Source organism: Bos javanicus, chromosome 10 (assembly GCF_032452875.1).
Source record: "Bos javanicus breed banteng chromosome 10, ARS-OSU_banteng_1.0, whole genome shotgun sequence".
Classification (NCBI taxonomy): Eukaryota; Metazoa; Chordata; class Mammalia; order Artiodactyla; family Bovidae; genus Bos; species Bos javanicus.
The window spans coordinates 22836654-22849994 of NC_083877.1; the positions used below are offsets into that span (position 1 = coordinate 22836654).

At 41.0% G+C, this 13341-nt stretch overlaps 1 gene segment (V, D, J or C); it reads right to left on the reverse strand.

Annotated features, from left to right (window-relative positions):
• Positions 1–228: 228 nt before the first annotated feature.
• LOC133255297 (T cell receptor alpha variable 24-like) lies at positions 229–2291 on the reverse strand. The segment is given in 2 exon segments: positions 229–1870; positions 2036–2291. Coding segments are annotated over 2 exon segments (414 nt in total).
• Positions 2292–13341: the final 11050 nt, after the last annotated feature.

The window sequence follows — 13341 nt, forward strand, 5'->3', positions numbered from 1 at the left end:
AACCATTTGCAATCTGATGGACAAACAGATTCATTACTGCCTTGTGAATGATCTTTGAAAAAGAAATCTTTCACATGAATGTCTCTTAAGTAGTTTTGGTCTGAGGGGTTTGTATGCAAACCAGTATTGTTTTTATAATATGTATTATCTTTCCTAAACATAATGACACTAACAGATTTTTTAAAATATAAATTTATTGAAGAGAGAGAGCACAATAACAACGTAATTCAGAAGGCTGGACAGAGGCTGGATATTAATTACTGATGTGTATGGTGGAGCTGCTGCTGCTGCTAAGTTGCTTTAGTTGTGTCTGACTCTGTGTGACCCCATAGACAGCAGCCCACCAGGCTCCACTGTCCTTGGGATTCTCCAGGGGAGAAACCTGAAAACACAAGCTATAAGATAAAGAGGCCCAGAAGCAAATTAATTCATGTTGACAAACCCCAGAAAGACCCCAGAATTAGCAGCCTCTGCCAGAGCAGCCTGGCGGGCTACCATCCATAGTGTCTATAGCGTAGAGTTGGATACACCTGAAGTGACTAATCAGCAGCAAAGCACCAATGTGGTATTAAGTTAAAATGTTAGTCACTCAGTCGTGTCCAGCTCTTTGTGACCCCATAGACTATAGCCCACCAGGATCCTCTGCCCATGGAATTATCCAGGCAAGCATATGGGTATTCCCTCCTCCAGGGGATCTTCCTGACCCAGGGATTGAACATGGCTCTCCTGCATTGTAGGCAGATTCTTTACCATCTGAGCCATCAGAGAAGCCCAATATGGTATTAAACTGGTGGGTTATTTGGAAATATGCAAAATGAGTACAGGATCAGATAATTGATCAGCTTCAAACACCTGGAAATTACTAAGTAAGAAACTCAGATCCTAGAGTTCCCTTATTTATTCATTATCACAATTACAATATAAACTGGGGGAGAGACCAAGTTTAGTAGTGAATTTCCCCTATCAATGCTTCTTCCAGATATCACAGCGATTTTTAAAAATGCAAACAGCCACATAGTAAAGAAATGACTTACAGATGTCCGTGTAGTGGGAAGTTTGAACTAAAGCAAAACCAAAATTTCCAACGAGTTAAATGAGACAGAATTGACTGTTCTGTTATAAAACATGCAGACTTCCATGCCAGATGTGTGAGACAGCATATCCCCATATTACATTCATGCACATAAGGAAATACCATAAAGACTAGCTCTTAGGATGTAGCAATAGTGAGGGGTAAATATTACCCAGGTATAACCACCTTATTTTAGATAGATTTGAAAACTATCTAGTTTACTTGGAATCACAGGGAAAGAGGAGGCTAGGAATTGGAATTAATGATATGGCCAGTATACTGGTGGCAGTGGAGATTAGTGATGTTTAGGAACAGTCCAGTTAGTTGAGGAAGCTACAGTGACTGGAATGCCTGTTTATCTATGTCTGCATTTCCCCCTGATTACCAAAAACACTGTCATCCATTGAATTTCCCTTTTCCTCCAGACAATGGCTCTTCGTCAATGCCAGTCCCAGAGCAGCAGCAGGCAGGGGTTTGGGTATGGGGTGCAGAGGGCTGAGGGGCACTGTGTGGAGGCACAGAGGTATGTGGCTGAGTCTTCAGGCTGGGATCCTCTGAGGTACATGGAGCTGTAGCCCTCCTTAGTATTCAGAGTGACTCTCATTCGTCCTTGCTTCTTTTCATCCCCATTTACACTTATTACAAACAAGTTCTTGGGGGTCTTTGCAGGTTCCCATCTGTACCAGTGTAAAGCATAGAAAGAGCTGGAAGGGAAACTGCAGGTGAAATTGGTGCTCTCTCCTTCCTGAACCCACAGCAAGGGAGGACGCTGTTCCACAGTCAAGAGGCTGCTCACTCCTGTTCAGAAAGACAAGGTCACACATAGAAACTGATTTCTCTACAGTGTTCATTGCCTTCACACATTCCCAAATATTAGAATCTTGAGGTGCCTGACTGCATCTCCCTCCTTCCCGAACACCACCCCAGACTGTTCAGAATGTCTTCAGCAGCCCCAGGACTTACGGCCAAGATGAAGCCACAGGATCAGCCATAAGGCTGGCAAAGTGTTCCTCTCCATTTATCCTGATCAAGTATCCTCAGGAGAGGAACGTTCTGCAGCCTAAATCTGTGAAACATGCTGCTTCAGAAAATAGGTTTATGTAACTGGTTGCCCAACCAATCAGAGACAAGACCACATACATGTGCTAGAAACACACCAACCATTTCTGCCCTAGAATCAGTTTCCTGTGGTTCAAAATGAGGGATCAAACACTGCTTTCTTGAGACCAACTTCACAAACACTGAGATGAGCTCACTATACAAAGAGAACTGACAACCTTTCAGAAGTGGGCTGCTTATCATGGACTGCTACTATTCACCTTCAGAGAGTGGGATGGCAATATGTGACATGAATCCTGCTTTGGTTAAGAATCTTTATATGTATTCTAAACAAAATTTTTAAAACTTTCAAATTCCCCAAATAGAAATGTTCACCAAGATAATGTGCTGAATTTTCTTTTGCTTCATGTACATTATTCTAATATGAAAGTCACACAATACAGTTACTATTATTCCTAATTTACAAATAACAAATAGCTCAAAGAGTTTGGGTGATTAACTCAAGGTGGAATATCAGGGAAGTGGCATAGTAAGAATTAGAACACTTATCTATCTGGTATGGAGCATATTATGTTTGGAATTTGTCATGCCCCTACGTTAATGATATTCTGTAAATGTTTTCAGTGTCAGAGGTTATATGTTTTAAAAATGATAGGAGTCTACTTGTTGATTTTCTTTCTTTTTTTTAAAGAATTTTCTTGATGTCAATCATTTTTAAAGACTTTATTGAATTTGTTACAATATTGCTTCTGGGTTTTTTTAATTTTGGGGGGTGGGTGGGGACAAGGCATGTGGGATCTTAGCTCCCTGATCAAGAATCAAACCAGCACAGCACCCACTGCACTGGGTAAGCACTTCAAGGACAATACAATACTGTATTAAGATAGAGAGCTACTCTTGGGATGAGGAAAGGCCTGTGCTCTAAGTAACGTATGGAGGGAGGGCTCCACTCTGACACTTACTCTGTAACACCAGGCAAGGTATTGAACCTCTCTCATGTTCAATTTCCATTTCTGTGAATAGTCAGTATCCTTCTGCTGGGCACTGGGCTCACATTGGCATTAATCATCTCATTCACTTCTCCTAAGAACCCTGCATGGTAGAGTCTATCAATATCTACCTTGCAGATATGAAGAAACTGATGCATAAAAATAATTAAGTGATACTCCCAAGATCACTCAACTAATGAGTGGTAGGTCTGGAAACATAATCCAAGTCTTCCATCTCAAGCACTGTTACACTGCCTCCCTAAAGTAGTGTGGACCCAACTTGAAGGGTTAGGATAGGAGCTGAGTGAGAACACACCTGAAAACCGCCTCACACAGCACTGCCCCAGTGTGGGCTCTCAGTCAGCTACAGGCAACGCACAGAACGCTGAGGACTGGGAGCCAGACTCTCAAATTGCAAATGTGTCTATCCACAAGATAGAGCTTAGTATTTTTTGAGGTATATTTGGCAGTTTAAATCGTAGATTGCATGTATTTTCATAAGTTTCCATGGTCTATCATGTTCTTACTGTTCAGGGAAAATCAGTTCATTAGGGTGTTATATTGAGAGATTGAGATGCTGTTGTTGGAGTGAGTATACCAAGCAGTGTTTGCTATGATTGCTTAGTTTTTCCCCCAGTTTTGGGTCTTGCTCCCATTCTCAGAATATTTCTATACTATACTACAAGAAAGGACAAAGCAGTAGAAACTATTTCACTTACCAGAAGAAGAAGGGAAAAAGAAAACAACCCTTTGTGCAATAATTCTGAGCTTCCTTTCCAAGGTAGCCTATTACTTGCCAGACAAAATCATCGCATGTAAGACGTTACAAGAAAACATGAAGATACTTTTTGGTCAACCCAATATTTGTCATTTGAAGTCAATCATTTTCACATCTGGCCAGTAATCTTGCCTGGAAAATCCCATGGATGGAGGAGCCTGGTAGGCTGTAGTCCATGGGGTCGCTAAGAGTTGGACACGACTGAGCGATTTCACTTTCTCTTTTCACTTTCATGCATTGGAGAAGGAAATGGCAACCCACTCCAGTATTCTTTCCTGGAGAATCCCGGGGACGGGGGAGCCTGATGGGCTGCTGTTTATGGGGTCGCACAGAGTCGGACACGACTGAAGCGACTTAGCAGCAGCAGCAGCAAGCAGCAGCAGCAGCAGCAGCAGCAAGCAGCAGCAGCAGCAGGCAAAGATTAAAAACCAGCCAGTTGTCCCAAATCTTCTCTCTCCTATGATTTCTGCATTGAGACGTTTACTGACTTTGGTTGAACAATGGCAGCCCCTATTGTGACTAGCGTGCATGCATACATGCTTAGCCTCTCAGTCTGAAATCTTTGGACTGTAGCCACTCAGGCTCTTCAGTCCAAGGGATTCTCCAAGCACATAGTACAAATGACTGGGTTTGCCCGCAGTTTAACCCATGACCACTAGAGGGCAGCAAGGTGCCCAGTGTCAGCCTCACAAAATATTTAGCAGGACACCAGGTGGCAGTGCTTCAGCTTTCATTCTTGCTACGCAGTCGCTGGAGCCTGATTCCCTGGGAATGCAAATAGTAACATTAAGATAAAACATTCACAAAGGTGTGGCATTTGAGTTTTCAGAGGTGCACCATGTAAATGTTTTGAGGGATAGCATCACAGCAGAGAGGGCAAAGCCAAGGGGCACAGGTCTTGATATACAATATGCTTGGAGTCTTTAAGGAGTGATATCTCTTCTTTTTCTGTAGCCTCTGTTTTTCCAGGCACACTACAACTAACAGACTTGCTAAAGCATTTAGCACTTAACTGGATAGTGGATGATTTCCTCATCTACTGATCCTGGGGCAATTTGTACCTAGGTTTACCATCTTCTTTCCTAGTTGCCTTTAGTTTCCAGTTTAAACTTGTATAATGTCACCATCACTGAGACATCCAGCCGCCCTGTCTTAGATCCAAGTGCTTCTCCATACCCAAACTTTCTCTTAAGGAGCCCTCTAAGATGGTACACTCTGGAAGACAATAAAAGTTTGGGACACTTTTCACAGTTAGAAAAGTTATGTCTCACTTCTCAAAGATTAAAAGAAATGGAACAATAAAACCTGTCTCATAGGGTTTTAACACTTAAATTAGATAATGGATTGTAAATTCATCCCATGCCTTACTATATTATAGTAAGCTCAATAAATATCAACTTTCTTTATTCTACTAAAGAATACCTTTCCTTCAAAGTCCACTTCTGTGACCTACTTCCCTCCCCCCCTCCGACACACATCAGTTCAGTAATGGAAGCTTCCAGGATATTTACTTAATCACTTCCTTTCCTGGAGACAGTCATTCTTTTTCCTTATCCTTTTGGTGTCATATACATCTAGCTACATTGGTACACTCAGGCTGAAAGCACACAGATGGAACAGATGAGGTTTGATCTTGGTTTCTGTAAAAACAGTAAAATCAAGGTCATATTGCATGTTTACTACCTATTGGATATAATATTCCTGATTTGGATCTCCAAGATTTTGCTATTCTTATCAGCTATTTTCTCTTCTTATTGATTTATGCATTTTTAATATATCCTGCTTTTGAGTCCTTTTTCAGGACTGTGTATTGCATACATAGCCTTCCAGTCAGGCTTTGACTTTTCCCTCTCTTTGCAGTGATTTTTAACAAACAAAAACAATTTTAAAATATACTTGCATGCTCATAAGAAGCTCTTGAAACTTTTATGTGTTTCTTTTCTTTAGAAATGTTTACCTTTTGTGACTGTTATTACCTGTGATAAGTCAGGTATCATTATTAATGATGTTTCCCAGAATATAGCATATCAATTTCCCGTGAGTATTAGTTAAGAGTTTTACCCACTAAAATAGACACTTGGTTTTGTCTTCAATGCTTTGCAAACTTCTGCCAAAACCACAGAGGTGGACTGGTAGAATTCCTTATTCATCTTTCTTACTTTCCATATAGCGTTGTTCCTGAATAAGGAGCTTGTTTTATATGAAGTTAAGTACAACAGTGAGTGGAGATTCTTGCTATGAGCAGAGATTACAGGATAGGTAATGCAGGAGGTAGTTATAAATACGTTACAACCTTGTAGCCATTTGCAGTAACAAAAAATATGATAGTTATGAAATTACTTTCATTTTATATGAATATATTTATGTATACATTAACCATTTTTAACTTCCATCTCCAGTTTTCCTGCCTGTAGTAGCATAAAATGTGCTACAGCAAGTTAATTTTTATCTCTTTGTATCTCAGTAGTCAAGTTAAAGAATTCAATGGATCCTCTGATTCAGCTATCAGAGGAAAGAGCATCACCCCTAAATGGATAAATGAACTTGGTATTCTCTTTGAGGGAGATAGGTTGCTTTGGTTGATTGAAGAAATAATTACATCATGTTAACAGGAAGCATAATTTTCCTGTTGTCCTTATTAAAAAGTAGTGTTGTTCAAGGAGGTACTGATGATTACTTAGTTAACAAGGAGGGAAGTTAACTAGTTAAGGTATTATGGTAGCTTTGTACTGTTTCACCTTAACTATCTGGAAATCTATTTCCTTGAATTTGCTTCCCTTTTTTTGTTCTGGGTTAGGGTTGGCCATGAAAGAGATTTGTGTAAGTTTTGGAAGGTACTTGTGATGAAGTAGCCATATTTTTATGTTCCGTGGGTTGGTGCAGAGCTCCAGGGACTGGCAATACATAATGTTGCTGAAGATCTGATAGTTCAACTTATTATTGACTCATAACTCCTCTACCTCCCATCAGATCTCTTACTCATGTTCTCTTTGTATTGGACCAAGTATGCATGTAGCATGATGGCAAATGGCATCCACTTCTCCTGAAGGCCCACCACCACTGTGCAACTGAAGGAGGTAAGAGACGGACAAGTTTTAGTGTGTCTTGTGGGTTCCGTTGTCCTCATACACTTCCATACATGTCACAGTTTCTCAAGGCTTATGTCCACATCCAACTTTCCTCCACAAATGTTACTCTAGTTGACTTACAGTGAATTAAACTCAACACCAAATACAAATATAACAGTTTTTATGGACTCTTCCACCAGCTCTACCTGTTGCCCATGTTCTAATCCTTATAACTTATCTCTTACTCTACATCACTGGTGGTTCTCTTTCTCTAATTGTGCCCCGACACAAAATCTGAGAGGAGAGGACTTAAGGAAATTATTTTCATGACAATTTCAGCTTCTAGACCCAGATTTGTGATGTGAGGATCTTAGGGTGAAACTGCCATTTTATATTCTTCTGGGGCAAGTTTTCAAATTTAGACAACTTTACACATGCTCTAGATGGTTGACTTAAAAGTCAAAAATTCAAGATGAGAATATAGGAGTAGAAAGTTACCCTGGACACCTGCTTCCAAATGACATGGAAGGAGCTTTCTTTTAGTATTAAATCTTCTGATCCAGACCACAGATGAAACAAGCACAGGACTATCATCTCTTGTCTGGGGTCTGCAGGTGTGTATTTTGGCGGTAGTCCTGCAGTGGGGGTGGGAGGGGGTAAGGTTGTGGGGGAGGGGGTTCTTCTGTCTTATCCAGGTCAGGAGTTTTTGTTCAGCTTTTCCTATCACTTCAACCACTGTGAGATCCCAGAGAGCACAGAAGTACTTTGCAGAGTCTTCCAGCTTTAAGGCTGAGATAATGAGGTTGATGGCTTTACGTGATCTCTGAAAATTTATGGAGTAGCAGCCATCCCTTGCATTCAGGCTATAAGAATTCTGACTGATAAGGTAAATCATTCTCTCCACTGACAAGCAGCTTGTACCAAAAAATGTTATAACTGTTCCAACTTGTCTCATACTGACAGTTCATGGCGGCTGATTCCCCAGCTTGACTGGATATGTCTGGCTGGTCTTGAGTAACTTTCTGGGCCACACCAGATCCTGTGGAAAAAATCAGAAAACAGAGATGAAGCAGTGAATAAAATAGTGTAGGAATTAGACTCATTTAGGTCTCCAAAAAGAAAAACCAAACTGAAATCCTAAGATGCTTGCTTTTCCCCAACCCCCCTTTCCTCCCCAAGTCCCTGTGAAGCACCGCGTGCCTGTGTGCCGTCCTTTCACCCTGAACACTCGCATCCAGGCTTGGAAGCATCCCTACCAGAGAAGGTGAAGGCCAGGAGCACCCAGAGCAGACTGGAGAGTGGCATGAGGCATGGAATCCCCTGCTCAAATGTGCCTAGTTCTGCCTCAAGCTGAGAGTTCAGTGTCTTTGAATGCCTGGCAGCACATATACATAGTAACTGGTTCCTGTGTGACTCCTTCAAACAGGAAGTGGGGTTTGTCATGTTCATAGGTAACGTGGTCTGTGCACAGATGGGGGAAAAAAGTGTGATTCACCACAAACCCTTACTTTGTCTATTTTTCTTTCACCATAATTAAGTTACACTGAGTCTGAAAAAAGGGCTTCCCTGATAACTTAGTTGGTAAAGAATCTGCCTGCAATGCTGGAGACCCTGCTTCAGTTTGAGCCTGAAAGCGGACTTTGCAAAAGCAGCTATTAGTAAAGATTTGAGCTGAGAGGTATTGAAGAACAAACAAGTTGACATTCATTGATGATTATTCAACAGAATAATTTTGCCATAACATCTAAAGTTGGATTTGTTTTTTTAATTTTTAATGGAGTATAGCTAAGACTCGGACACGACTCAGCGACTTCACTTTCACTTTTCACTTTCATGCATTGGAGAAGGAAATGGCAACCCACTCCAGTGTTCTTGCCTGGAGAATCCCAGGGACGGGGGAGCCTGGTGAGCTGCCATCTATGGGGTCGCACAGAGTTGGACATGACTGAAGCGACTTAGCAGTAGCAGCAGCAGTTGATTTACAATGTTGTGTTATGGCAAAATGAAATGTCCATGGACAGAGGAATGGATAAACATGTGGCACATATGTACAATGAAATTGTTGTTGCTCTTTAGTTGCCAGTCCTGTTAGACTCTGTGACCCCATGGACTCTAGCCCATTAGGCTCCTTTGTTCATGGAATTTCTCAAGCAAAATTACTGGAGTGGGGTGCCCTTTCTTCTCCCAGGGGCTATACCTGACCCAGGGATTGAACCCACATCTCCTTCTTGACAAGCAGATTCTTTACCACAGAGCTAGCAGGAAAAACCCACAATGAAAGCACTCAGCCATGAAAAAGAACAATATAATGCCATCTGCAGCAACATGAACAGACGTAAAATAAGATGTAGTATAAGCTATGAACCCTTCTTGTAATCTACTTACTTACTAGTCATTCATTTAGCCTATGCTTACATTTCTCCATCCAAAATCTAAATACTCTATTTAAAAATTCACAGACTTTGGCCTTGGAGAAAGGCAGTCTTATCCAAAATTTTTAATGAAATTTTTTCTGGGTTTTAGAGCTCTAAAATATTGTTAAAATACAGATGATAACCTGATACCTCAGCTTTATATGCACTCTTTTTTATGCATAGCTCTGTGAAATTTTGTCACAAGTGTAGATTTTTGTACCACCACTAAAATCATGATACAGAATTGTTCCATCTCTCTGAAGATAACCATTTTCACACCCTCCCCATCCCTGCAACTGGTGATGACCCCTAGCAGATGCTGATCTTTTCATCTCTATATTTTGTCTTTATGAGAACTCTATATAAGTAAACTCATACGTTATGTATATAATCATAAAAATATGTTAAGTGTAATCATCTACCATGTAGTCTTCTGAGAATGACTTTTTTTTCACTCAGCATGAGATCCATCTAGGCTATTGAGTGTATTAATACTCGGTTTCTATTAATCACAAGAGACCATCTCTAACTTATGATGAATCAACCTAGGATTTTTGACTTTCTGGTATACAGAAAGCTATGTATGCATTCACTAGAAGCCATACTTTGATTTTTGAATTTTTATCTTTCCCTATGCTAGCAACATGGTGTATTACACCCTCTGATGGTTCTTGGTAACAACAGTGAGCTGAGCTCTCAGTCAGACCCAGGAACAGGAGGGTAAGCAACTGATACACTTACAGCCAGTCTGTACCCGTACAATTGTTATGTGTTTCACTTTCAGTATAATATCTTTAAGGTAGGCCAGGCGAGGCTCTGACTCACAGAGCTTCACAGAGCTTAACCTACTCACAATAGGTTCAGTTCAGTTCAGTTCAGTCGCTCAGTCATGTCTGACTCTTTGCGAGCCCATGAATCTCAGCACGCCAGGCCTCCCTGTCCATCACCAACTCCCAGAGTTCACTCAAACTCACATCCATCGAGTCGATGATGCCATCCAGCCATCTCATCCTCCGTTTTCCCCTTTTCCTCCTGCCCCCAATCCCTCCCAGCATCAGAATCTTTTCCAATGAGTCAACTCTTTGCATGAGGTGGCCAAAATTCTGGAGTTTCAGCTTTAGCATCATTCCTTCCAAAGAACACCCAGGGCTGATCCCCTTTAGAATGGACTGGTTGGATTTCCTTGCAGTCCAAGGGACTCTCAAGAGTCTTCTCCAACACCACACATCAAAAGCATCAATTCTTCAGTGTTCAGTTTTCTTCACAGTCCAACACTCACATCCATACATGACCACCGGAAAAACCATAGCCTTGACTAGACGGACCTTTGTTGACAAAGTAATGTCTCTGCTTTTTGATATACTATCTAGGTTGGTCATAACTTTTCTTCAAAGGAGTAAGCGTCTTTTAATTTCATGGTTGCAGTCACCATCTGCAGTGATTTTGGAGCCCCAAAATATAAAGTCTGCCACTGTTTCCACTGTTTCCCCATCTATTTGACATGAAGTGATGGGACCAGATGCCATGATCTTGGTTTTCTGAATGTTGAGTTTTAAGCCAACTTTCTCATTCTCCTCTTTCACTTTCATCAAGAGGCTCTTTAGTTCTTTTTTGCTTTTTTCCATTAGGGTGGTGTCATCTGCACATCTGAGGTTATTGATATTTCTCCTGGCAATCTTGATTCCAGCTTGTGCTTCATTTAGCCCAGCATTTCGCATGATGTACTCTGCATATAAGTTAAATAAGCAGGGTGACAGTAGACAGCCTTGACGTACTCCTTTCCCTCGTTTTGAACCAGTCCATGTCCAGTCCAGTCCATGTAGTCTGTTGCTTCTTGACCTACATATAGATTTCTCAGGAGGGAGATCAGATGGTCTGATATTCCCATCTCTTTCAGAATTTCCCACAATTTGTTGTGATCCACACAATCAAAGGCTTTGGCATAGTCAATAAAGCAGAAAAAGATATTTTTCTGAAACTCTCTTTTTCGATGTTTCAACTGATGTTGGCAATTTGACCTCTGGTTCCTTTGCCTTTTCTAAATCCAGCTTGAACATCTGGAAGTTCATGTTTCATGTACTGTTGAAGCCTGGCTTGGAGAATTTTGAGCATTACTTTACTAGCGTGTGAGATGAGTGCAATTGTGCGGTAGTTTGAGCATTCTTTGGCGTTGCCTTTCTTTGGGATTGGAATGAAAACTGACCCTTTCCAATCCTGGGGCCACTGCTGAGTTTTCCAAATTTGCTGGCATATTGAGTGCAGCACTTTCCCAGCATCATCTTTTAGGATTTGAAAGAGCTCAACTGGAATTCCATGACCTCCACCAAGTTTTTGTAGTGATGCTTCCTAAGGCCCACTTGACTTCACATTCCAGGATGTCAGGCTCTAGGTGAGTGATCACACCATCGTGTTTGTCTGTGTCATGAAGATAATTTCTTGTATAGTTCTTCTGTGTATTCTTGCCACCTCTTCTTTACATCTTCTGCTTCTGTTAGATCCATACCATTTCTGTCCTTTATTGCACCCATCTTTGCATGAAATGTTCCCTTGGTATCTCTAATTTTCTTGAAGAGATCTCTAGTCTCTCCCATTCTATTGTTTTCCTCTATTTCTTTGCACTGATCACTAAGGAAGGCTTTCTTATCTCTCCTTGCTATTCTTTGGAACTCTGTAGGAAGCCCAGGGACCAGTAAAATGACTACCAATAAAGTTTATTCATATTGTTAAAATGAAAAATACTGGAATTTTTCAATTTTTAGAGGATGCAAACTGCACTTTTTCCCTGTTAGCTGAAATATAATTGTTTATACCACATGAATGGCAAGTTGTCATTTTCTCAAAAAATTTTGAATGCACCTTGTTTTGTGAATAGTCATTCTAGTTTCAGACATTACATTATAATAGAGATGTCCCCGTAGATACAAAAATGAATTACAAAGATATATAAAGACAACACTCTTTATGATAGCACAGCAATGGAAACAATTATTTATTAATGGAAAGGCAATTAATGACAGAATGTCTCAGAGTACTATATGGGCATTGTAAAGAATGAACTGGACCTCTTCCCAGGTGGCACAGTGGTAAATAATCTGCCTGCAGTGCTGGAGACAAAAAAGACCAGGTTTGATCCCTGGGTCAGGATGATCCCATGGAGGAGGAAATGGCAACCCACTCCAGTATTCTTGCCTGAAAAATCCGTTGGACAGAGGAGCCTGGCAAGCTACAGTTCTTGAGGCCGCACATAAAAGAAGCCTTTGGAACAGGAGAATTATTTGTACTTTTCTCACTTTTAGGTTGAGATTAACACACTAGAACCAACATTTTATTGATACAAGAAAGAACCGTGACAAATTGTTAGTGCTTCTCACTTTATTTCTGTGTTGCAATTAGGATTCTTAGTAGCCATATAATTCTTCTCAGCCACATCAACCGATGACACACTTCTTCCTTGTCCTTTTCATCTTTTCTTTATGTATCTTCTCCCCTTTTCCTTCCCTTCATTTTCCTCATCTCTTACTGCTGTCTGAGTCTCCTTCCAGATGACTCTAGATTTACTCTAGTGACTGCTCCCCTGCTGTGTCCCCCATTCTTCCCCAGAGAAACACTGCACAGGTGCAGCCCCGTCTGTCCCAGTGTGCCTCTCTCAGGATGCAGTAGTACACAGTGGTGTCTCTCAGGGTGACCTGGGGCAGAACCAAGGTGCTGCACTTTCTGTTGGAAGCTGTGTTCAGAGAGGCCATGCTGCTGTTCACGGTGAATGAACCGTGAACATGAATGACATACTGTGGACTTTGATTGGGATTTTGCTGATATGAATGTATATAGTCATTTCCACCAATGGTATAGTTATTACAAGGCAGGTTTACATCTTCTCCTTCAGCACAATCCATGGAGCTGGGCTGGGTGGTCTTAGCAGAAATCACAGTCCCTACAGGGTTAAGAAATCAAATTAACTCCA